At 37.4% G+C, this 27,434-nt stretch overlaps 1 protein-coding gene and 1 long non-coding RNA gene across 2 annotated transcripts in view; both read right to left on the reverse strand.

Annotated features, from left to right (window-relative positions):
• Positions 1–4,235: 4,235 nt before the first annotated feature.
• LOC146170486 (uncharacterized) lies at positions 4,236–6,343 on the reverse strand. The gene is made up of 2 exons (XR_014498668.1): positions 6,128–6,343; positions 4,236–6,018 (listed from the first exon to the last, which is right to left on the reverse strand). It is a non-coding gene; the product is annotated as an uncharacterized LOC146170486 (long non-coding RNA).
• Positions 6,344–9,434: 3,091 nt separating this feature from the next.
• The window catches only part of LOC146170487 (uncharacterized), a 79,985-nt gene continuing 61,985 nt past the window's right edge, over positions 9,435–27,434 (reverse strand). Inside the window, exons 16-23 of the mRNA XM_083388716.1 lie at positions 25,605–25,796; positions 21,140–21,301; positions 19,395–19,556; positions 17,806–17,967; positions 14,414–14,575; positions 12,364–12,525; positions 10,276–10,437; positions 9,435–9,554 (exon numbers count right to left, since the gene is read on the reverse strand). Coding sequence (XP_083244842.1) covers positions 9,435–9,554; positions 10,276–10,437; positions 12,364–12,525; positions 14,414–14,575; positions 17,806–17,967; positions 19,395–19,556; positions 21,140–21,301; positions 25,605–25,796 — 1,284 coding nt within the window. The remainder of the gene's footprint in view (positions 9,555–10,275; positions 10,438–12,363; positions 12,526–14,413; positions 14,576–17,805; positions 17,968–19,394; positions 19,557–21,139; positions 21,302–25,604; positions 25,797–27,434) is intronic.

The following is a 27,434-nucleotide window of genomic DNA, read 5'->3' on the forward strand; positions in this document are numbered from 1 at the left end:
TAAACTTAATGAATCAAAAACGTTATAATTGCAAAATTTTGTTGTCCGCAGATTTTTCTAGGATAACCTTCCCAGAATTGAATTTAACTTCAATTGAACACTAGTGATAAATATAAACACGAGTTCATTCGAAATAAAAGCTAAAAATCGCACTTTTTTAAATTTACTCTAACTGAAAACTAGCGATAAACACGTGAAAAATGTTTGTTATCAGCCGATGTTCTCAGCAGTGGGGCGGTTGTAGCAATTGTACTTGGGATATTTGCAGTCTCACTTGCTGCTGGTTTGCTGACCGGCTACATTATCGCTGTCAGGCAACCTTATGGAAAAAGGGGTAAATTTGGTGGTTCTTACTAATATTTTTCTATATATGAAGCGTTTACTGTATATTAACACATAAGGATGATTAAAACTTTATGAAAAATCTTTAACTTTAGTGCTAAAATCTATTTCTATATGTGGTCATAGCCTTTCAATTGACATTATCTTTAAACAGAAATATATTTAAAACCTTAACGCTAGAAATGACATCATTAATTCTTATTTTCGTGAAGTGAGACATTACAATGCGTCTTTTTCTTGCATCTTTAGACACTTTCTGAAGGTAAAAAAATGATTAGAAGGAATCTCTACAGTTGCTTTTAGATAGACATTAGTTATCATTTTCCGCCGCCAATAAACCCTTAGCCCACCTATTGGAACGTCTAGTGCCTTGTAGCAATGATATTATATATCCACTTACTTTACCGAAATATTCACTCACAGGAATCGTTATGAGCAAGTGGCAGAAGTTTTGTGTGGTCCTCGCCTCACTTCTCTTCGGCTTCGCGTTCGGCTTCTTGTTGGGCCACGTCATCGCTCAGCAATGCACCTACGGTGGGTGAAGGCGGGGTTTGTGTGGGGGTCACCAATCTATTAGTAGGGCGATTATTTTTTGACCTAAAAAATTAGAAATTTTAACCTGAAAGTTTATAATTTTGACAAATTTTGACCTAAAGTTTAGATTTTTTTTATGACAATTGTTGACTCAAAATAATTTTGACAAAATTTTGACTTTTTTAAACAAGTCAAAAAATAATCACCCTACTTACTAGTACTAAAATAACGACGATCGTTGTCCGAAACAATATTTTGTACAAATCATGTAAATAAGCAGCGACCTTGTTGGGAAATTAACGTCTATATATTTAGAACATCAAGTCGCCATGTTAGCCTTAAAAGAATATGTTTGAAGCAAGGGCTGCTGGAAAAATTTGTCTGCGGTGAGATTCGAACTCACGACCTGCAACGCGTTGCTCACAGTTGAACCCTAGTGGGCATTTATCGGGTATCAAAGCTGTTTCGTTGTTCCATGATACAAAGCCATTATCGTTAGCAACTAAGACTTCTGAAAACCCTAATTTAAACACATGTGTATGTTACTTTTAAATCAAAATGTATGGGTTATGAAAGCAATGATTTGTGTTACGTTTAAGTAAACTTACCTTACAAATTTTATGTTTATATATTTTTAAATGAAAAAATGATATTTAAGGCAATTCATTGCATAATTTTGCAATTAGTAGAAATAACCTACTTTTTATTGTCCTGTAGTTCGGTGACAACCTTTTCAATCTAATGGTATTTTTTTCTACAAAATATTGATTCAAATATCTTGTTACTTTTTGTGCGAAAGCGCAAAAAATATTTGAACTTTCCTTTGTTTGATTTCCAGACAGCAACTACGAAACAAATTCTTCCCAAAATCCGCGAAAAAACGAAACCTACACCTAAAAGACTTCGGAAAACTTTGTTTGTGACGTAATAAGCAGTGTAGAGTCAACACAGGCGGGGAGACGACACACCTGCAAATGACACGACTTTAAATGACACGACTGCAAATGACACGACTGTAAATGACACAACACTAAATGACAAGACTACAAATGACACACCTGTAAATGACCCACCTGCAAATGACACGACTTTAAATGACACACCTGTAAATGACACACCTGTAAATGACACGACTTTAAATGACACGACACTAAATGACAAGACTACAAATGACACACCTGTAAATGACACGACACTAAATGACACGACCCCTGGCTTAAGAGCATATAACTGTTATTTCGAGCAGAATATTGTGTATGTGAACAAAATTGGATTTACTTTTTCAAATGTTTTATATTGGATTATCTAGTTGTGTTGTTACATTTCCACTTCGTGCTTTTCGTGATATTTCTGATACGAGCCATGAAACTGTTTTCAATACGTAAAACTTAAAGTCTTTTAAAGACAAAAAGGGAAAATATTAAAGAACTGTAGGAACAGCATAAGTTTAGTCAGAATGGAAACCAAAATAAGCTTTTCATTCTATGTTTTACTTAGCCTGATAAAATAACAAAACGAGTGCAATGATTCGAGATAATTCATGACAACTTTAACACAAACTGTGGTATCTACCACATAAGTTTTCTAAGGCCGAGAGTTTAGTTTTAATAAATGTTAAGGTTATTCAGTCATTTACTAGCTTACTCTTTATAAACACTCGAAACTCAACTATACGATTTTAATGCTACGTCCAAAGCAGGGCTGCGGAGTCGGTAAATATAAACTCGAGTCCGACTCCGGTCAACATTTCACCTATTGCCATTTCCCCTTAACAATTTACAGTTTGGCCATATCAGTTTAAAAATTTGGTACTACACATGCGCACGTCGGACTCGGGATTCCGGTAGTTTTAGGTGGTCTTACTCGAGTCCCGATTCCTGGTCCGCAGTCCTGGTCCAAAGCTTTGTGATAATTTTTGAAGCAGTAGTGTTGTAATCACTATGGCACTTGTATAATTGTTAGGGGCACATTTTAGTAGTGTAGATGAAAAACAATTCAGAAACAAAGTTTAATTTTAAAACAACATACTTTTCGCTAGGTGGCACTAGGGAGCATATTTGTTGCAATGTTGAAATGCAACTCGTCTCTATTTAAAGTTCTACCCGAAACCAGTTGGGTTACAAATCATACTTACCAATGTTTAGTCGTTACTATTATGTCAAAATGTTGTCCAACAACGCAAGTTATTTAGAACGATAACGTGAAATTAACAAAATTTGAAAAAACTGATGCTGTTTATTTATATGGTGAAACGAATATAATATATATTTAACGTTTTAGAACTTGCTGACTGACTTTTGTTTGAAGCGGTGCGCTTGTCGAGATATTATAAAAAAAATTGAAACTTATTTTGTCGGCATTATGAGTTCCGTTGGAGGGCAAGATTCTGTTATGGAAGCAAATACTATTCTAATATAAAACACTAAATAGTTACAAGTAATACACAGTTATCATCCCTGAATAGGTTTTTCAAACGTCCGTACATTTGATAAAAAAAATGTTGGAAGAACAATTAACAATTGGTAACATATTATCGTTTGGTTCTTGATAATTAAACTTAAATTTATAAAGTGCATAATGTCGATAAACTTGTTTCAGATGCACATCGGATTAAAGTTAATGGAAGCTGATGTGTAAATATTTTGTTTCAAATAGATACAATGACAATAGCCTGAACCGAAAATAAATCTTAGTTTGAAACATACCTGGACGAAACATCGCATTGTAAGCATTCTGTGTTCGAAAGAAGCTTTTCACCTTTATTTAGTTTATTTGCACATCAAGCCATTTATCAGATGAGACATTGCCATGGAATATCGCTTGCCGCACCTACTCTGTCCAATCACAACCCAGAAATTTACTTTCCGTGTTCTTTGCTATCGGGTGGTTTCTAGTAGTTTTGTTTTGTCCTTGAACCCTGCAATTCGCGCTCCTTCACTAATGCACCTGATTGTTTTTATTGCGAGTTCCAAGTCTGTAACGAGACAAGTTCGCACCTGAGACATTTTACAATATACGACGATTTAATTAACCTCGATAATGAATGTATTTTGCCATGGATGGGATGGGTACTTCCCCCTGCGTGTGTTTAGTCTTAACGCATTCAGGGGACGTTAAAAATTTCACAAGTGCCGCAGATATTTACCAAGAAAATTGTCTCTTGTCTTTTAGCGGAGATTTAAAAAAAAAAAAAAAAACGCATTATCAAATATCTTACTTGAAGTTAAACGAAAGGTTGAAGACCAATGTTCTACGCTGCACTAAACACAATAATGAATTTAAAGGGTTGGAAACTCATTGATAACTCTTGAGCTCACGATAGCAAGCTTTGAATAAAAGTATTTATATTTGTTGCATGTATTTTAAAATAGACTAAACCAAACAAACGAATTTTAAAGAGTAGGCTAAACATGTTGTTGATGTTATTATAGCAAAGTTGAAGTTCATGATTGCTGTTGCCCTTGATGTGCGTAAGGAGTTCAAAGAAGTAGTTTGAACAACAAATCTAACGCTTTCCCGGTACTACAAATACTCAAAGGTTAGATACAACGACTTTTTATGCAGCAAATGTAAAACGTTAGCCCAAAAGAAGCTTGACTTTGTTGTAGAGCCCAAGAAATTTTGGAATAGCAATACCCAAGACTTAAAAGGTTATAAGGTTTATTATGTTGGCTGAAGTTCACCACGTGGTTGGCTGAAGGTCATTCGACGGCAGTGACTTTGAGGACCGCCCCCCTTTTACAATTTTAACAAATCTCGCGCCCCACCTTGTTTCAAAAGCAAAAAAACATAAAGCAGAACAGCAAATTATTTCCAGGTAAGTTGCATTAATGCGAAGGATGTAAATGATTTTTGGATACCAAATATTTAATTCGATTATTAGTGGCAGGGAAATATCACCTCGTCCTAATGTTTAGTCGTAATTCACACAGAGCGTGTCATTCCTCGCGCCCCCCTTGTAAACCTCACACGCCCCCCAGTTTAAGAACCACTGGTTTAAGGTTTGATATTTTGGCTCAGGTCAACACGTGGTTAGCTGAAGGTCAAAACACGTGGTTGGCTCAAGGTCATTCGGCAAGTGATCCCCGAACACGCTGTGGCATTGTGGAGCACAAGTCTTGCGGCTTTTCAGCTCAGTCGGTCGCTGGCTTGAGGCGCCTCATGCAAATACATTGGAAGTCACAATGTAATCTACCAGTGGTTCTCAAACTGGGGACTTTCCCTGTGGGTCTTATAATAAGGGGTGAAAGGGGGTTTTCCCACTAACTATTATACATTGTGAACAGTTTAAAGTTGATAAAGTGAATAAATTAAATTCAAAATCAGTTTAATAAAAAACAATATATAGCTGTGACGCAACAAAGTGACTCAGCACAATAGTGGGTAGTGACGTCACGCGATGACGTAGCAGAAACGAAAGAAGCGACCAACGCAGTTTTGGCGTTATTAAAGGAAAGGCGAGATGGCAATAAGGCAAAGCAATGCGTTGCTTAAAAAGATAATGAGTGATCGTGGCCCACAGGACAGATCAGACCCGGGAAAGGAAATCACAAACTTCAAACATTAACAAGTAAAAAGTAACAAGTTATAATGATAACGAAACTTGACAATGTTTACAAAGTAACAAAAACAAAACAAATGTAAAAATTAATTGAACAAACATAAAAAAATATTAAACAAATATTTACGAAACAACTAAATCTTCAATATAATGCACATTAAAGAAAATTTAAAAGCATATTTAGAAGTATATATTAAATGACAATAAAATACTTACCATGTAAAAATTGAGCACATTTGAAATTAACGGCGGATTTATATGTGGGTTGCATAAAAACTCGCAGTGGAACAAGTGACGTTTGTTAATATCACGGGAAAGTGCTTGTCGGGGATTCCCCTACGGCTACACGTCATAGAGTGCATAAACAAGAATTTTAACATCGAACAGAAATCAATAATAGTGAAAAATTTGGGAAAATAAATTTCACGAAACAAGAAATTTAACAAGGATATTGAAACATGAAACTAAATCAAATATATGCAGCAAGTGATTAAACTGAAACAACTAGAACTAAATGTTGACAGCAATGAGTGAAATGTGGAACATTCGGGATTCTACCAACTGAAGTCGACTCTTTCCTCCTGCAACAATAAAATCGTGTCAGTGGATTTCAAACTGTGTCGTGGCTGACGGTAAAGTGCTTTGCAAATTGTAAGTTAGCAACAAAAGTTGAAACAAACTTGTTCTCACAGGTAAGTTGAGTTCCCGTAGTTTCGACCTGAGGATGTTTTTGCTTTTGTCAGAAATGTTCTCCCACCCACTAATCTTCAACAACTCGATATTGTGCAAGCAGTGAGCGAGTAAAGTGGCGCTTGTTTCATCGACTTCATTAAACCACAGATTCAGCAGCTTCATCTAGATACAAACTAAACTATAATTTGTAAACTAGCGGAAGTATGTGTCTCTGTGTTCTGTATGTTCGTTGCAAAAGAAACGCGTAGGCTGGCGTGGCGAACGATCGCTGCTCTGTCTGGGATGAGACAGAGCATAAACGCGTCGCTTTACGTTATTGCACCTTACTGAGGAAACACAATTCGGCTCTCGGGATACGAAGGTAATAATCGTGTGGAACAAAGGACGTCGAGCGACGGGAACCGCGATACTTGCACAATAAAACACCACAAATAGAGTTTGGAGAAGACGATAGAAAATACTTAATGAATATCAGCCTTTTCTGTTTAACGGAAAGCAATAATTACGTTGCTGTATATTGTAACTTAGTTAAACTGAAGTAAACAAAATATTAATAAAATACATAAAATGTTTGCATGAAATTTTTGTCAGACATGACGTCATAATTCAGGTAAAATAACATCGGCTGTCCGAACAAACGAACTCGTGCAAAATAACATTATTCAGGTTGTTAAACAACTCATTTCGCGCAGCGCGAAAAACAGACCTTTTGAAAGCACGAAAAAGTAATAAGGTCTCTACAGTTGGCCGGTTTCCTAGTGTGACCCGGTATGAAGAATATTGCTGAAAGACGCCACCATGTCTATTGTCTACCCATCTTGCTTTTTCCCGAAAAGGCGAGAGCAACCGCACATGCCACCGAAAAAGCGCCGAGGCCACTTCGCAATAAAACCATAGCGTTGTCTGCAGCGGTCGGCTGTGCTCCTCTCATGACACTTCTCTCAACTTTCAAGTTACTGCAATTGGTTTTTGCCAAATAAGGTTGCTGAAATGAGCAAGACTCTAGGAAGAGTTAATCCTAACATTTACGACCAATTTGAGCTAATTGCTGTTGATTGACACACAATGGCCTTAACAATTGGCGAAAACAGCAATGCGAATATTTTAGTCAATCATAAGATAATTAAAGTGACTGTAACTTATAATAGTTTATTGATAGACTAGTCCAGGGTTAGGCAATTTTTTTGCCAGGCTAGATTACGTGGGATTAGTCTGATGTGGGGCCACAACACTTTTAAAAAACATGGTCAAAAGTCAGAAATGATGGGTAATGTCGAGTTTTAACAAACTGTGCTCTTCAAAACGATTGTAATAGTCAAACATAGTTCTGTCGACAGTGGGTAAACCAGGTTAATATGGGGCTATAAAAAACAGTACTGTTTGTTTAATGAAATATTCAAAACCTACCATCATAATGACTTCAAGAACAGTTTTTTTATTGCTAGTTGCGGACCTTGTAACATTTCGAGTTGTACAGGCCTGATCTATATTAATTGCATCTGAAAGTCTAAGAGTAAATACCAGATTGAAAATGTCCAAACGCCCAAGAAAGCAACGAAAATTGGATACATTTGTTTTAAACTCTTAAACTACGTCATCGGGTGAAACGAAGAAAACTGAAGCTAAATCAAAAATGACAAAAATGAAACTGTATCAACATCTCAGTCGCAATTTGTTAAAAACGACATTGGCAAGGCGGTGAAAAAAATAAAGAGTGGGAAAAATTTACTTACAAAGAAAAGAAAATGTTTATATTGGAAAGATGGTTCCCAGTAAAAAAACACGATTTTCCGTTTTCTGAAAAGAAAAGTCCCAAACGCCAGCGACACAAGGTAAATAATCTTCAACAACAAAGCGTTACGTTAGCGAATATCACTTGACCTCCCTTGGCTTGCTGTAAGCAAAGAGCCTGAGTTTTTAGGTGCTTGGCGCGCCTATTGCGTTTTATTCAAAACATCAGAAAGCGGATTTGGAAGGGGTTCGAATTATGGCGGAGTCGGTGGCCAGTTGATGGGTAAGTTAGTGAACTTGCCACTAGTGGGTTTTTCAAATTTTACAGGAAAAGGGGGCCATCCTTCCAGTCACCAACAGAGCAATTTTCACAAAATTTGTGCAATAAAATGCACTGAATTCCTAAACAGAGCTAAGTCTGGTTGCGAGGAAGACATTCGGTCGGTTATTGATAAACAAAGACGGGAAGAAATTAAAAAAAACAGGGCAGCATTAAGACCTATTATTGATACAGGCAAAATATCGCAATGCGTGGTCACCGGGACGCTGGCCCCATAGATTGCAATGGAACAGAACCAGAACAAAATGATGGAAACTATAGAGCATTATTGCGCTTCAGGCTGAGAGGGGGGGATAACCAATTGCAAAATCACGTAAATAACTGCACATGTAACTCTACCTTAATAAGCAAAACAACAGAAAATGATTTAATAGGAGAAATTGTTCCAAAAAATAGTGAGTGATGTAAAACAAACGAAATTTTAGACAAATATGGCGGACGAAATACAGGACCGTGCCAAAAGAGAACAGCTTGTTATTGTCATTCGCTATGTTGAAACAAGTGCTGCTGCAACAATCATTAAAGAAGACCCAGTTGCACTTTAGATTTGATACGTGATATCGCAATCAACGATGAGATGTGTCCATCGGAATGTGTTAATCACAACAAAATAAAACTCAGTGGAAAAGTAATAGGAGAGGCCATAGCTCGTAATGTACTCAAGCTTGGGTTACAACTACGATATCTTATCGGACAAGGATATGATGGCGCAGCGTCGATGTCCAGTGAGGGAGGGCGTCTGTTCTGTAGTTAAAAATATCGCCCCTCTTGCCGATTACTTTCATTGCTGTATGTACGCCCTTAATCTAAGCGTTTGCAAAGCCAGGTAACTGCGATCCGAAATTGCATGGATGATATGAAAGACCTTCAATTATTCTTCAAATATGCCAAAAGAAGCAGTTACCTAAAACGAATAATTGAAAAATAATCCCGTAACAGTGCAACGCAAGCAATTAGTCGGGCTTTGTGAAACTCGGTAGAAAGGCACAAATCTCTACTTGTTACAAGATGTTACCACATATCGTTTCTTGCCTCTCTGAAATGCTCACCTGGGACTCAACTGAAACAAGAAAAGGTGCTAGAAAATTGTTAAAACATTTGCAGGACCCACAATTTAAAATTTCTCTTGTTATAGCCGAAAGGGTGTCTGCTATCCTACAGCCAGTCTCTCGTTCTTCGCAGCATGTCGGGAACGATCTTATCAATGCGATGTAAACTATTATAACAACACAGTCAACCATTGAAATGTGGCGCAGTGACGATCACCACGCATTTAAGTGAATTTTTAAAGAAGCGAAAGTTCTTGCAGAAAAGCTTGGCGTAGGTGAGGCAGATCAGCGTTCCAACCAAATGCTGGCGAATCAAGTCAGAGTGTTGCAGATTATAATTATTGTCGAGGGAGAGTATATAAATAGTACGGAAACGGAAGTGGGCGGAAAGCAAACATTTTCGAGAAATAAAATCGGCAATCAATGCTTTAAGAAACTGCCTGCAAACTATTTTTCCAAGTGTTTATCAATTCCTTCAACCCCTTCGTTCTCTGTGCTTTACATGTTTCCACTACCGAGCCTGAAAGGGTATTTTCAAAGTTAAATACCACTTTCATTGCTTCTCATTGTATACACCTAAATATGTTTATTTCTTAATATTTGGATACGTTTCGTTCATCTATTCTTTTTCGTTCATCAACTCAATTAAAAGCATAGTAATACAATGCTTTGGTGTTAACCTGGTTCTGATACAGATTTGCATTAACAACAAAAAAGCTTTTGATTGAACTTGGATGTACGTGCGTTTATTACATAGTCGAGGTCAGCGTACGGCCACCTAAGATGTCGCTCCAAAATCTGAAAACCGCCGCTTTGCGCGAGTGAGCGAAACGAATTTTACAATTTTTTTGATATATATACTATATGGCGCCATGAGCGCGTACTATGACGTAATAATTGTCAGTATAAAATATAGTTGCTCCTTGTTTTCAAACGCAAGGGGCGTGACGCCTGGTTCCTCAGGAATAGACGCCAGTGTTTTAAGGTAAATATAAAATATATGGTTACAAGGAAATGTCACAAACCGGTTGTTCTAGTTCCTTGATTGACTTGGCCAACGTTTGCATCGCAGCATTTGAAAGCTGACAACCCCCAAGTAGCAGCTTTTCAATATTGTGGATGGCAGCAGATATTGCACGAGCACTCTCATCATCAACTTTGTTGCAGCTAAGATCGAGTGATTTGATCTGTGGGTGAGAGGAAACTTAACTAACGCAGAATCTCTTCAAAGGTGGTCTAACTTGACTGCTGATAAATCGCCTTTTTTATGTAATGATATTTAACGCAAAATTATTCTCTATAAGCGTATTCTAAGACCACATGTTTAGTGTGTAATTGACACATTTTCCCTCAACCGCAGCTTGTATTGTAGCTGACTTGGCACACAGCTCGGCGCAGATGTTGCGCTAATCGTGGCATAATACCACCCGGGAAATAACGATCTTCGTTTAGTATTGCAGGTGTCGAAAGACGTGCTTGTAATTTAGCGTATTCCGTATGGAACTTGGGAACAGTGTTCCTCTAAGGTGCGCAATTGCGAAGCCACACCAGACAAATTGTGCAGTAAAATTTGCCTTTGCGCACTCACATCATTCTCAAATAAACCTAAATATCTTTACTTTTTTGCCCCACAGTTTCAGCATTTTGCATTGGCTATTTTTTCATTTATGTTTGTAGCTAAAAGTAAGTAAACAAATCAAACCCGCATTGGCGAATGTAAAGTAAAAAACTACTTTGTCTAATCGGTTTTCATCATCCATGTTGTGTATGTTACTATTCAGAAAAATCAAGCTTAACGTTAGCATGATTCTAAAACAGTGCAGAACACAGCGGTGGAGTGTTTGACAATAATTCGGGATCATAAAACCGAAATGCATTTTTAGGACGTAAATTTTTAACACAATTGCAGTTTTTACACGAATAGTTCGTGATTCTTGATTGTATGCTAAAGGCATCACGCATCCTATTTTTAAAATTTAGACATTTGTCAATTTAACCCAAATATTCGGATATGTTTTCGCGCGACCGCTTTGTTGCCATATTCTTGAACATATTTAACTCGATTGCAGTTCCACATACAAGTTTAATAATAACTTGTTTCATGACGTCACGCTTTGTGACGTCATCTTTAACATTTTCACGACTCGCCCCCATACAACAAAAACATTGATCTGCCACGGGCCCCTGTCAACGCCGCCTTAAAATATTCTTGCGCACTACAAAAATATTTGCGCAGTAGAAAATTTTCTTAGAGGGAACACTGCTAAGGAAAATGCGCTGCTGATAGTCGAAACATGATTCTATCAAAATCAATCACACATACTTCACCGTCTTGGTTTAGTTTTTCGCCTGAATTTAACGATTGCACTCTAAGCGGTTTCGACGCACGTGTTCGCTTTGGGCCTTAAAGGTTCGCTTTTGCTGAACGTAAATTGGCTGTGTCTCATTAATTTTTTATGACGTCATTACAACCACTATTTTATGACGTCAATATTTATTAACGTCAGACGGAAAATAGGAGAATTTTCTAAGTTAAAATTTCAGGACCACTCCCTTTGAATTTCTGGATACGCCCTGCCCCGAGTCATTTGCTTGAGCCGCGTGTTATTGCCGAACATTCCATCGGATGGCGTGTTATAAATCATCGCATTTATCTGTGTGACTGTGGAACATCTAATTGTTCGTCTTCGTAAACTAAAACTGCGTCCAACATAAGTAAAACGCTTCTCGTTTGAAACTGGAATTGGTAACTATTAAAACCGCCGCATTAAAAGCGATATTTTGCGAACTCTATCTAAATTTGCGCGGTAACATACTTCGAGAAGTTCTTAAACATAAAAATCTTAAGTTGAAAAAACTAAACTTGTTTTTATTAAGGCCATATACTTAATTTAATGTTGATGTCCACGCAGGTAATTGCGCTTGAAAAAGTTTTGCGCGGTTACGTTAAGAGTTTTACGATATGTCGCGCGCCCTTGAAAAAGCGAACGCACTCTGCCCTTTAGTTAGGCGACATTGACGTTGCTCTGTGTCTGCCTCTTTAAGATCACATGCCAGCGACCGACCGGTGAACAAAATATATACATATATGGTTACAAGGAAATGTCACCAACCGGTTGTTTTAGTTCCTTGATTGACTTGGCCAACGTTTGCATCGCAGCATTTGAAAGCTTACAACCCAAAAGTTTCAGCATCTCAATATTGTGGATGGCAGCAGATATTGCACGAGCACTCTCATCATCAACTTTGTTGGAGGTAAGATCGAGTGATTTGATCTGTGGGTGAGATGAAACTTTGGATTTAATAAACAATTTTGCCACAAAGGTCAGGGTTGGGATAAGGATGTTCACAGCAAAATACCTGGGGATTATAGGTTAGTAGGTTTCCAATCTAAAACACCAAATCCAAGTATATTTTCGTTTATTTATTCGATTTAATTTCAACGAGAAATTAATTATAACGCACCCTTCAGTGATAAAATCCTTTATTCGCAAAACAGCTTCCTAAAACATTTATATTGTAAAAAAGAAAAGGTTAAAGTCAAAGCATTGCCAGTTTGAAACATTTTTGCATGAATTGTAATCGGTATTAACATAAAAATAAACAAAAACACAATAACGTCAAATCTAATGTTTTGGTGATTATTACGTGATCTGTTAAGTGGTCGAATATGTTGCTAAAAATACAACCTTACTTCTATCAGTAGAGCGTAATTATTGCTTGCAATTACTTTGTATGTAACCTTGCTGGATATTAGCTAAGTGTGACCATAAGTAACCCCATGGCGTATTTTGTTCGAGGTCTCGATTATATTCTACTTTGAACATCGCTAGTTGGGCTTGCGCTTGCTGTGGGCTCCACACCACAAATATTTACAATATACCACATGTTTTACGCCTTTGTGGCAATTCCACAATAAAATGTGCGTGAATGAAAAGGATGGGAGCCGATGCACTTGTGACAGCTACCCACAAAGCCGCCGAGAGTGGCGACGGGACCCAGGGCTGCGGATTGTAGCAAAGCACAACGAAACTACAGAGTGACTAGCGACTGTTGATGTGCTACAACAAAGAGCAGGCGTGTAACTAGCAAGTTTGTATGCCACGATTAGCGCAACATCTGCGCCTAACAGTGCGCCAAGTCAGCAAAATACAAGCTGCTGTCGAGGAAAATAAGTTGCGTCAATTTCACACTAAACATGTGGTCTTAGAATACGTATATAGAGAATAGTTTTGCGGTAAATATCATTACATAAAAAAGGCGACTTTAAAACGCGAACGACAGTCTCCATTATACCTCCTTTTAAGAATCTGCTTCAGTTAAAAAAATGCCGTTGTTACACCAACATCGGATATTAGAACAGACAGCAAACAGCGAGGAACATTAAAAGCGTCTAACTTGGTGATTTTAGCGAGAAAAAAAAGAAACAAAATTTGACTTGCGAGGTTAATTGTGGAGTACGCACTTGCTAATCAGCCAACCTGAACGAATAACGAACGAGAAAAAACATCTTGCGTTTGCGGTTGACCAAAAAAAAAAGACGAAAAAGGGCGTTTTGCGTTTGATTTCAGTTTCGCTTTAGCTTAAGACGCGTGACCTATTTACATTGAAAGCATTCCAAAAGTTTATTAAACCCTGACAAAAACGAACAAAAAAACGTTAATATTACTTGTTAACCTTAGTGTTTTATTTTATTTAAACACTGCTCCTAGTGGCGCGCTTTGCCTAGAGCATGTACGTGTCTCGTTTAAACGTGTCTTGTTTGCCATTCATTTGAGACGCGCCTGCGTTAGTGGTAACATCTACTCTGTTGCGGTGTAAATTAAGTTTTATATTTATTGTGTTTATTGCTATTAGTGCTGATAACTTTGTGTGATTCTATTCGAATTAAGGAACTAAGGTTTTGTAACCATCGTTGTGTTTATTGTTTGTAAACTGATAAAGACTTCAGTGGACATCAACTTTCATTACTTACCAAGAGGTGTCCGTACCAACAAAACCACCTTTGGATACGCCACTGGTTATGACGTAATAATAGCCCGGGCAAACACTCGGTGCCCCTTGTTTTCAAACGCAAGGGGCGTGACGCCTCGTTCCCCAGGAATAGACGCCACTGTTTTAAGGTAAATATAAAATATATGGTTACAAGGAAATGTCACAAACCGGTTGTTTTAGTTCCTTGATTGACTTGGCCAACGTTTGCATCGCAGCATTTGAAAGCTTACAACGCTCAAGTACCAGCTCCTCAATATTGTGGATGGCAGCAGATATTGCACGAGCACTCTCATCATCAACTTTGTTGCGGCTAAGATTGAGTGATTTGATCTGTGGGTGAGATGAAACTTTGGATTTAATAAACATTTCTACCACAGAGGTCAGGGTTGGGATGTTCACAGTATAATACCTGGGGATTATAGGTTAGTAGGTTTCCAATCTAAAACACCAAATCCAAGTTTTATTTATTTATTTGTTTTTATTTTATATGGAAATTAATTATAACGCACCCTTCAGTGATAAAATCATTTAATCATTTATTCGCAAAACAGATTCCTAAAACATTTATATTGTAAAAACAAGAAAAGGGTGAACTCAAAATCATACATAAAAATAAACAAAAACCTGATAAAAATAACAGGTTAATGTCAAATCTTATTTTTTGTGTGATTATTACGTGATCTTTCAAATGGTCGAATATGTTGTAAAGAATACAACTTTAGTTTTTTCAGTAGAGCGAATTATTGCTTGCAATTACTGCGTGCAACTAGCAAGTTTGTAGCGTAACATGGTTTGCTGTTTCTAATGCTCAAGGGCGTCGAGAGATATTTTGTATTTTTAATTGTTAATCCTCTTCATACAAATGTATGTATACGATTGGAGTGCAATAACCAAGAATTAACTGTTATGACGTAACAACTACTTAGTGTAGCACGTGATGCGGTGCTTGGAACTTGGTGAAAAATAGCAGCAGTGACGTAACAAGCGGAAGTTCAAGCGGAACTGGTCGGCAAAACTAAGCAAGCGACTTAAAAGTTTAACGTTGTTCGGTAGTATAAGGGCTACCCAGCTGAAGCGTTTCATACATTACTCATTGTAAAATAACATATTTAGCAAACTAAACTTTATCAAAAAATATTCTGATTTCCACATTTATTATTATTTAGTCGGAATCTTGCTTTAACATAAAGTGTGTTGAAAGTTAATCACATAAAATAAAACCTAGTCTTCAAAAAGATCCATGACTCGACCGCCAGTTATTCGGGAGTGGGGAATTATGTTCGTTCAAAGAATTTTTTGAATATTAACAAAGATTTTCAGTTGAAAAATTGAAACAGGAAATATATTCAGGAAATCTTTTAAATAGAAATAAAATTCGCAGGAATTTAAAGCTTTTGGAAGCCTCAAGTGATTTTATAATTCAGCGCTAAAATAATCGCAACAATAACTTTTACAATCTCGTGGCAAACTATCGAGGTAATAAGCCGGCAAAATGCGAATATAAAATGTTGACGCCATATTAGTTTTATAAGAAACAAATTAAGTGACAACTTTATTTCATTTAATGAACAGCACGAAATTGCGAAATGTTTGCGCGATTTGCAGCTCTATAAATATAAGCCATATATTGCGCACATAACAACCTGTATTTTATACGTTATTGGCGTGGACGAGTTCTAACCACTTTGCATTCTATACGTATTTCTTCCTGCGCGGGGTGGTGAATAACATTTAAATATAAAATATATGTTTACAAGGAAATGTCACAAACCGGTTGTTTTAGTTCCTTGATTGACTTGGCCAACGTTTGCATCACAGCATTTGAAAGAATACAATAAAAAAGTTTCAGCTTCTCAATTTTGTGGATGGCAGCAGATATTGCACGAGCATCGTCATCATTAAATATGGTGCGGCTAAAATTGAGTGATTTGATCTGTGGGTGAGATGAAACTTTGGATTTAATAAACATTTTAACAATCACCAGCGCCCACTGGTGGCGGACATCTCTCTAATAAATAAAGCAATTGATTGTTTAAAACAGGGCTGAAGTCCGACTCCGGTCAAATTTGCGATTTTATCGAGTCCCGAGTCCGGCCTCACTCGACAGCCTGTATTTCCCGCATTTACGTGACTAAAATAACGTGGATATTCAGCAATCTACCTATAGGGGTATAATTTATTCACTCACAATACATGGTTGGAAAATATTCCACCCTATAATATTCCACCTTTACAATTTCCATTTGGCGTATCTGTTAAAATTTGGTACTGCGCATGCGCATGTCGGGCCTGGGACTCGGGTAGTTTTGCAAGGTCTTACTCGAATGCCGAGTCCCGAGTCCCGAGTCCGACTCCGCAGCCCTGGTTTAAAATGTCGCGCCCATTGTTGGACTCCCACGACACACCCATCGTGGTGTCGTAGGGTGGCGATAGAGAGGCAATTGTGGCAGTATTTTAGATTTTTTTTGTTTTAACCTAGAGAGTAATCTAGGTAAAACCAGGGACGCCGGAGCGATTTTCGTGCAAGGGGGGCGACTTTTTTGGTGAGGGCAACATAGACCGCAGGCGAGCGTAGCTAGCCGAAATATTGGGGGATCCGGTGGTACACCCCCAGAAAAATTTTTGCAGCCACGCCCTCTAGATTGGCTTAAAATGGTAGCAAAAATGTTTTAACAAATGTTAAGCATGTCATTTTACGAATTTTTTTGCATTTTTCCGTAGCTCAAGCCCTACTCCTGTCGGCCCCGTGGACTAGAAAAAGTTACTTGAATTTTCTAATTTTTCTACTTTTAAGTTAAACAAGAGAGCAAGCGAATCCATTGTAATTTACCCTAAATTCTACTGGTATAGCGGTTTCTTATGCATACAAAAAACGTTTATTAAGAGTTGTACACTTTTTCACCAGCACTCCCTGGTCCATTTTTTTTTCTGAGTTTATAAAAGTATATAGGACAAAATTAAGCAATCAAATAAAAAGTTTAAACTAGGGTCTTCTATATATCTTTTGTTTGGCTACTAGAATATTTAACGTTGTGAAAGCAATACATCATTTTTCATGAAAAGGGCACTTTTGCCCCCCCCCCCCTTAGCAAAGGGCAGGAGGGGCGCTTGCCCCCCCTCTCCGGCGTCCCTGGGTAAAACTTAAAGCTGGTTTATGGCAAAACTAACATTCCTGTTCAGGTTTATATAATATTGCAACTTGAATATGCCAGTGGCTTACCAGGATCCATGACACTTCGCTGTCAATATATTCTCAGTTAATGAACAGCACGAAATTGCAAAATGCTTGCACGATTTGCAGCACTATAAATATAAGCCATATATTGCGCACATAACAACCTGTATTATATACGTCATTGGCGCGGATGAGTTCTTACCACTTTGCATTCTATACGTATTTATTTGCGCGGGGTCGTGTATAACACATATCACCTAGGGGTTGGAAATATAGTTGCCCCTTGTTTTCAAACGCAGGGGGCTTGACCCCCCGTACCCCAGGAATAGACGACAGTGTTTTAAGGTAAATATAAAATATATGGTTACAAGGAAATGTCACAAACCGGTTGTTTTAGTTCCTTGATTGACTTGGCCAACGTTTGTATCGCAGCATTTGAAAGCTCACACCATCCAAGTTCCAGCTCCTCAATATTGTGGATGGCAGCAGATATTGCACGAGCACTCTCATCATCAACTTCGTTGCCGCTAAGACCGAGTGATTTGATCTGTGGGTGAGATGAAACTTTGGATTTAAGAAACAATTTTACCACCAAGGTCAGGGTTGGGGTAAAGATGTTCACAGTATAATACCTGGGGATTATAGGTTAGTAGGTTTCCAATCTAAAACACCAAATCCAAGTATATTGTGGTTGAATTACTTAGTTTTATTTTACACGGAAATTAATTGTAACGCACCATTCAGTGATAAAATCATTTATTCGCAAAACAGCTTCCTCGCACAACTATATTGTAAAACAAGAAAAGGTTGAAATTTAAAGCATTGCCAGTTTGAAACATTTTTGCATGAATTGTTTTCGGTTGTAACTTATAACATGAAAATAAACAAAACCATGATGAGACAATTAACGTCAAATATTGATTTTTGAGAGTATCAAGGGATGTGTAAAGTATAGTAAAATATGTTGTAAAAAATACAACCTTACTTCTATTAGTAGAGCGTAATTATTGCTTGCAATTACTTTAAGTTTGACCTTAAGTAACCCCATAGCGTATTTTGTTCGAGGTCTCGATTATATTCTACTTTGAACATCGCTAGTTGGGCTTGTGCTTGCTGCGGGCTCCACAACACAACTATTTACAATATACCACATGTTTTACGCCTTTGTGCCAATTCCACAATAAAATGTGCGTGAATGAAAAGGATGGGAGCCGGTGCACTTGTGACAGCTACCCACAAAGCCGCCGAGAGTGGCGACGGGGCCCGGGGCTGCGGATTGTAGCAAAGCACAACGAAACCACAGAGTGACAGAGTGACTAGCGACTCTTAATGTGCTACAACAAAGAGCAGGCAGGGCGTAGAGAGATATTTTGTATTTTTAGTTGCTAATTTACGCATATTGTTAATCCTCTTCATACAAATGTATGAAAAAAGCAGCAGTGACGTAATATACGCGCCATTGTGACGTAACACGCGTAAGTTCAGGCAGAACTGCTGGGCGAAACTAAGCAAGCGACTTCAAGTTTAACGTTGTCCGGTAGTATAAGGGCTACCCAGCTGAAATGTTTCTTACATTGCTCATTGTAAAATAACATATTTAGCAAACTAAACTTTATTAAAAAATATTTATTATTAATATTAAGTCAGAAACATTAAGTGTATTGAAAGTTAATCAAATAGAATAAAACCTAGTCTTCAAAAAGAGCCATGACTCGACCGCCAGTTATTCGGGAGTGGGGAATTAATATTCGTTCAAAGATTAATGAAAGGCAAAAAACCAAAATTTTACCACTTTGCATTCAACACGTATATGCGCAGGGTCAAATATAATAGTTATGACGTAATAATAGCAAGGGTCAAGGTAGTTGCCCCATGTTTTCAAACGCAGGGGGCGTGACCCCTCGTTCCCCAAGAATAGACGCCAATGTTTTAAGGTAAATATAAAATATATGGTTACAAGGAAATGTCACAAACCGGTTGTTTTAGTTCCTTGATTGACTTGGCCAACGTTTGCATCGCAGCATTTGAAAGCTCACAACTATCAAGTACCAGCTTCTCAATATTGTGGATGGCAGCAGATATTGCACGAGCACTCTCATCATCACCTTTGCTGAAGCTAAGATCGAGTGATTTGATCTGTGGGTGAGATGAAACTTTGGATTTAATAAACATTCTAAAGAAAGACCAGCGCCCACTGGTATTTGTCCCCTTTCGTAAATCCAAGGAAGCCCTTTCTACAAGGGTTTTGATCATTAGCACACTGCCAGCTATACTGTGACGTCAATAATACGTTGTATGTTGCAGCACAATGACATTCGAATCAACTGCAAAATTCTAATCGCCGTAAAAAGTCTAAGATCGAGTGATTTGATCTGTGGGTGAGATGAAACTTTGACAATCTTATTGCAATTAATGAATAGCACGAAATTGCGAAATGCTTGCATGATTTGCAGCACTATAAATATAAGCCATATATTGCGCACATAAAAACCCGTATTCTATACGTTATTGGCGCGGACGAGTTCTTACCATTCTATACGTATTTTCATATCCTGTATAACATTTATGACGAGGGGCGCATCCAGAAAATCAAAAAATGGGGGTCCCGAATTTTCAACTTGGGGATTTCCTTATTTTCCGTCTGACTTTAATAAATAATGACGTCATAAAATATTGCATGTAATGACGTCAAAAAACTAATCAGAAACAATTAACGTCCAGCAAAAGCGAACCTTTAGACGCAAAGCGAACACGTGCGTCGCCAACACTCCTGCCAAGCGTTAACTTTAGTAGGAAACCTTAACAGAGCGCGCAAGTGTGATTGATTTTGGTCCATCAACGATTTCATTATCAGCTGCGCTGTATCGTATAAGTTCCATAAACTAAATTACGCTAAATTTGAAGCACATCTTTCGCCATCTGCAATATACTAAACAAAGATCGTTTTTACCGGGTGTTATTTATGCCACGATTAGCGCAACATCTGCGCCGAGCTGTGTGCCAAGTCAGCTACAATACAAGCTGCGGTTGAGGAAAATAAGTTGCGTCAATTACACACTAAACACGTAGTTTTAGAATACGCTTATAGAGAATAAGTTTTGCGTCACTTATCATTATATATAAACGGCGACTTTGAAACGCGAACGACAGTCTCCATTATACCTCCTTTTAAGAATCTGCTTCAGTTAAAAAAATGCCGTTGTTACACCAACATCGGATATTAGCACAGACAGCAAACAGCGAGGAACATTAAAAGCGTCTAACTTGGTGATTTTAGCGAGAAAAAAAAGAAAGAAAGATTGACTTACGAGGTTAATTGTGGAGTACGCACTTGCTAATCAGCCAACCTGAACGAATAACGAAAGAAAAAAACATCTTGCGTTTACGGTCGACCAAAAAAAAGACGAAAAACGGCGTTTTGCGTTTTGTTTTAATTTCGCGTTAGCTTAAGACGCGTGACCCAAAAAACGACAATATCACTTACCAAAGGAGGGGTCCGTACCACAAACGCGTGACCCAAAAAACGACAATATCACTTACCAAAGGAGGGGTCCGTACCACAAACCCCCCCTTTGATACGCCACTGGTTATGACGTAATAAAAGCCCGGACAAGTTCCTTGTTTTCAAACGCAGGGGCGTGACGCCTCGTTCCCCAGGAATAGACGCCAGTGTTTTAAGGTAAATATAAAATATATTGTTACAAGGAAATGTCACCAACCGGTTGTTTTAGTTCCTTGATTGACTTGGCCAACGTTTGCATCGCAACATTTGAAAGCTCACATCTATAAAGTACCAGCTCCTCAATATTGTGGATGGCAGCAGATATTGCACGAGCACTCTCATCATCAACTTTGTTGGAGGTAAGATCGAGTGATTTGATCTGTGGGTGAGATGAAACTTTGGATTTAATAAACACTAGACGAAATACCCGGCGTTGCCAAGGTTAATTAGAATATTTACCAGTTATTTTAACTGGTTAAAAGTTAATTACATCTACAACAATCACAATAATGTACGAAGTCTACCTGAATTTTGTCTGGTTAAACAAAATGAAACAATTCAACATACTGTGGGCTCTTTATCACTATTGCACATTACGTTGTTACATGTTAAACTGCTGGCCTCATGTTATACCCAATGAATATGGAAGGTAAATGTGGTAATCAGAATATACCCAAAAAGTAATGTTACGGATAGCGGAAGAACTTCGTAAGAGGCATACATATTTTTTGTAATGTCATAACAAATTTGCTTATGCCTAAACGTTTGCACAGCGTGTCACTAAATAGGAATTTAAAATCATGTCTTGTGTTTCAAATCATGTCATATCGTGTGTCTAATAAAAGGTTAACCTAATGCTTTCCCAAAATCAGGGTAACACCCTACAGCCAATGTGAAAGTGGAATGGCGTGTTTAATTATGTGACTTATCTGCGTGGCTGCGTGGCTTTAAAGATCTAACAAATTGCCATTAATTTTTTCATTTGGTTAAAATATTGTGAAAATGAAAAATTAACGAATAAAAAGCAGTTTTGTGTCTGAAATATGTCACTAAAGGTAAGGCGCGAACGCGCTCTGACCATTTAATCACTAATCAAGTGTTACCAGCATTGTATAATCTTCTTTCTGAAGCCGCATGTTATAGCCGATAATTAAAAAAATCACATTTAACATCAAACCAAAATGCAACGATGTGTGTTTTCAAAATGGATCTTCTAAACACACAACCTTGGCTAAAGACGTCTCGCATATTTTACGTAACGAAAACCCGTGACATTATCGGTCGGAAATCACAAACAACCGTAAAATCGTAAGTCGTAGCAGCAATTGTTCAAATACGTAATCCCAGTAGGTAGCATACTGCATCCAAGATCCAGCGAAAAATAATCCCGTTTGAAAAGTAAATTTGCTTAGGGTTCAAACCGCTGCAATAAACGCGATATTTTGCAAACTTAGTCCAAATTTTGCGTAGTTATACTCGGTTAGGGTTGTTGTACGTTGTCTGTGTAAGCGTCCTAATACCTCCTGAAAGAATATTAAGGAAAACGCTAAAATAAAAGTAATATTCTGCGAACGTAGGCTCCATTTACGTGGGTAAAAAACTGCAAAAAGCTATTAAACATAAAAGTAGAAAATTTGCCACACGAAATTTATTTTTACCAAGGCAATGTACTTGAATTGATTTTTACGATCACGCAGGTTATTTCCCTATAAATGTTTGGAAACGGTTTACCCTTATACGTCAATATGTTGTGCGAGAAGTTGCACGCGTACCCTTTGTATTTAACATGCAAACAAACTACAATGCTGTCTGATGTTTTTGAAATGGTACGACTAAATAATCAACTATATCACACATCACTTGGGTGTCATACATCTTTCAAGTAACGAAACCCCCGTAACATTTGTCAATTGGGAATAACTCTCAGACGTAAAACTTTAGGTTGTAGCAGCAATTGCTTAGACTTGCTTGATAGCGTCATGCTTAAGCAAATACGTAATCCCGGTGCTAAACTGCGTCAAACGTGAGAAAAATCCCCATTGAAAATAAAAAAATTAAACCGCTGCAAAAAACGCAATATTTTGCGAACCCTGATAAGTATTGCGTGGATAAGCACATTGTAAGAAGCCATTAGGCTTACGCCTCAATCACTGTCACAATATTGCTGGGAAGGTTTCTTGTAGATGTCCGTGTAGGTTTCCTGATGTTTATTCAAAGTATGTTTAAAAAGTGAAAATTGCTAAACCTTTGAACTAAACGCCAAATTAAGCTGCGTCCCAACACTAGACACACCCGTAACCCGTTGAAAAATATAAATTGTTTACTGTTAAAACTACGACAACAAACGCGATATTTTGCGAACTCTGCCTAAATTTGGCATTGTTAAACTAAAGTCTTTACTTGGAACGTTGCACACGTTTGTTAACATGAGTTATAACATGTGATGTGCTTTTAACGTAATCCCGGTCCCATACTTCTTCGAACGTAAGTAAATCTCGCTTAAAACTGAAAATTGGTTACTATTAAAACCGCTGCTAGGACTAAATACCCAACGGCTAAGCATCAAACATATTTTAAGTTGAAAACATTAAAACTTATTTTTTATAAAGGCAATATACCTAATTTGATTTTTTATGTCCACGCGGGTAATTGCGCTTAAAAAAAGTTGTGCGCGGTTACGTTAAGAAGTTTACGATTTGTCGCGGGCGCGCCTGGGGAGAGGCGAGCACACGGCGGGGAGTCGCCGCTCCTTTTGTTAGTCGACGACGACGTTGCTCTGCCAGCGACCGACTGGGCGAACATGTTACAGATATCTCACAAATCTTCTGCTTTATATATATAAAGATTTAACAATCACCAACGCCCACTGGTGGTGGACATCCCCCTAACAAATAAAGCAAATGATTGTTTAAAATATCGCGCCCATTGTTGGACTCCTCGACACACCTATCCAGGTGCCGTAGGGTGGCGATAGAGAGGCAATTTGCTATTTTTTTGTGTTTTTATGGACTTAACTTGTTAAACTTCAACTTGAATATGCCAGTGGCTTACCAGGATCCAAGAGACGAGTATTCAAATTACTGCAGCGACCAAACGCAGTGGGAACACTTCCCGGTGTATTTCACCACACAACTTAACCCTTGACCCTTAACCTTAGGGGATAATCTGGGGTTCACAGGATATTTTACGAGGATGCTTAGAATTGTTTCCATTCAATAAGACCAGTGAACTATTATTATATATTGAAATGTGAACCGATCTAATGTGTGCTTTACAAGTGAACTCGCGTCATGTTGGTTGACGAACGGCAGGAGAGTGACACAAGACACTTCAATAAATTAAATAGGACACAATATGGCGACTAACTAGTCTAAGAAGAAAAAATTCAAGCATGTTTGAGAAAGAACAAACAAATCAAGTTGTGTGACTGCTAACTTGTTGTCTTACATTTTGAATAGACGATTACGCTGCCATTATATTATAGTAACATTATTGACTCACTGGTTTATGAAGTAGAGCAATGGCGTAAGCAAGTTCTTGTAAGTCATCACTTTGTATTTCTGTTGAATACAGATTTACTTGATCAAAATGTTGCAAGCAAAGAGACAGGATTGCCAAAACATCAGATCTTGGTAGTTTTGGTTCCAACACAACAAATTCAATAATGTCGAAAGTCCTTGACTAAGAGCAATATTTAAAATGTTACACTTACACTTGTACCTCTATAAATATGTTTGACAGAGTTTGTAACCTGGACGTAAATATATAGCCTCGCAATTCCAAATAATAAACGAGAATTTCTTGATGCCAGATAAAACAAAAGGCGATTTCAGGGCAAGTATGTGTGTAGCGCGCTATAGCGAGTATTTATTTATCCATTTCAACGTTTATTAAGTAAAAATGTTTTGCATTTAAACAACATTTTCGTATTCTTTAGATCTCTATCAAAGATGTTACGCTATCTGAAGGATTATTTTTGGTTACATATAAAAAATTTACACGGACATGTTACGACGTAATATACGATAGTGATGAAGAGCCCACAGCATAATAATGGATTAGGTTCCAGTCATAAGAATGAAAATATCATCGTCGGATTAAAACACAGTTCGGAATAAGACCAAAATAAGACTAATACTTAATAGTGGTAACGACGTTTAAATCGGAAAAGTCTTAAATCCGTCGGAATAGCCTAAGATTTAATTGGTAAAATCAGGCCAAAACAACCTTTTACACCCCACCTCTAAGTACATCACCAACTCCCCTTATAATTTCAACCCTAACCCAAATTCTAAATCCACCCTTTACCCACCACTCACCCAAGATTCGTTCTGGCTGATACCGATACCAATATCATTTATTTATGAGGGTATAGTTAAATTGAAAATAATTTTTAGAAGTCAAAATAACATTGTAGTTTGTTTTTATTTATTAAAGTTTTTATTTTGCTTGTTAACATGGCATGATGCTAAACAAAAAATTTGAAATTTGTTCAATTTTCAGAAAAACATATTTCCTATTTTCGTAAACCTATCGGTCGATCTCTAATTAATACCGTGGTAATATAGATTATCCTGGTAGATATAGTTGCTTAGTAGATCTTATTGTGTGTTCCTGCGGAATTGTTTTGTTTAACTCTGCTAATTCAGGTTGATTTTGCAACTTATTGCGCTTATTGTTACCTTAAATTTGTTCACAACCAGTTTTTCCATCAGATCAGTTTCATGATTTCCAATCACGACATCACCATGCTTGGATATTTTGCCTTCATGGATCACATATGAAGTCAAGACAAGCTGATCAATGTTGCACTTGGACAAAGCGTCTATTCCTGACTTGCCGATAATGTTTCCAGTAAGATCAAGTGTAGAAAGCTGAAATGTTACAAATGAGATAGCAGGGATTTATTAAAAATATATAATAATTATTTGGAAAAATTATTTTCAAGTGTAGTGAGGAGAAATAAACTAATTTGAAATGCTGTCAATAATATTTGAGTATGCAAGGCAGATACTTATTCGGCTTTTAGTGCAATATAAAAAAATGTCAAACTTTGGTGTTTGACAATCCCTTAGCAATGGAGTTGGCACCATTTGTAGTTATTCCACAGCCAGATAATTTAAGAAGATCAAGTGTTAAAATCTGTAATTTAGATCTTAGTAATAATAGGAATTTTTATTGTAATAGGAATTGACATTGCATTGCTAACAACCAGTATGGCAGAATGCTGGCGAATTGGCGACTATGAATAATCAGCCAGAAAACCGAAGAAATTGGTGCAATAAAACTTTCAAGTGAAACAATTTTTATTTTTTAAATTTTTTTTTCCAAAATACCTTGTGGTTGTTTCCACACATGTTTAATCACATCTATTTTTGAACAGCGGAAATATGTAATAACACTACAATTGGCAGAAATTAATTTTGTTTGTTTCATTTTGAAAAAAGTTAAAGTAGTGTGAAGCACATTGTTTAGTGAGAAAAAGCCAGTGTAAGGCATATAGACTGTTTATTATTTAAAAAGTACACGCTTTTGATCATATAATTGTTACGTGTTGACAGTAATCTATCCCAAAGGTAATATGCATACTATGGGGCATGTTGCACTGTGAGTCTGTGACTGTATTTTTTTGAGCAATATAAATTGAAAATTTATCCAAAGAATATTTTTTTCGTGCTTTTCAATCAAGTTTAAAGCTACATGTTTCGTTCGCCTGAAAACAGCTTATATATGTAACAGTTTTAGAGTAAGAAAAGCAGACACGTGCACCCCCAGACACCAGGTTGTACCTTCACATGTCCCTTGTGTACTTGTTAATTAATGTCACGAAATTTTTTGTGCCTTCGGCGCAACGTTTTGTTTAATTCCCTTACTAATAGCCTTGTTTATCACCAAAACATGGCAAGGTTCAAACATTCCTTAGGTGAACACATCATTTAAGTTTAGGGGCGCGACCAAAAACCGAAGAATTTTCGCCAAAAATGCTTTTCACCAGAAGGCTGGCAAGACATTTTTAAATGTAAGCATTTTATCATTACTGGTGCAATAGTCAGCCATCTCTAAAGTGTAGGCCAGGGTTTCTCAACCGTGGCCCTCGGGCCCCCTGGGGGGCCACGGACCTGTCATTGGGGGGGCCATAGGGCATAATTCTGTAGCAATGTCGTAGTATCGGAAAACCTGTGTCACTAATTTTAAATTTTTTAGTTAAACTTAAACTTGTAGTGTTAAACCTTCTTTAATCTATTGTAACACATTTTTTCTTACATGTTACTACTTGCTATTCATGAGAAGTTTTGCAACAGTCGACGTCAAGCTTGCAACTCTTTATCTGCTCGCCTAATTGCCAAACATTGTTACGTCACATGCAAACAACACTTGTGTTTTTCTAGTCTACTGAGTTTTTCTTTGGAACGTTTAACCAGCATTTTAATTAGTTTGTAAACGGCAAGTTGGAATGATAGCAAAACTAATACAAGTAAGTTGAACATTTACTTTGCAAAACGTTAAATAAC

Source organism: Ascidiella aspersa, chromosome 1 (genome assembly GCF_963924565.1).
Source record: "Ascidiella aspersa chromosome 1, kaAscAspe10.2, whole genome shotgun sequence".
Lineage (NCBI taxonomy): Eukaryota > Metazoa > Chordata > Ascidiacea > Phlebobranchia > Ascidiidae > Ascidiella > Ascidiella aspersa.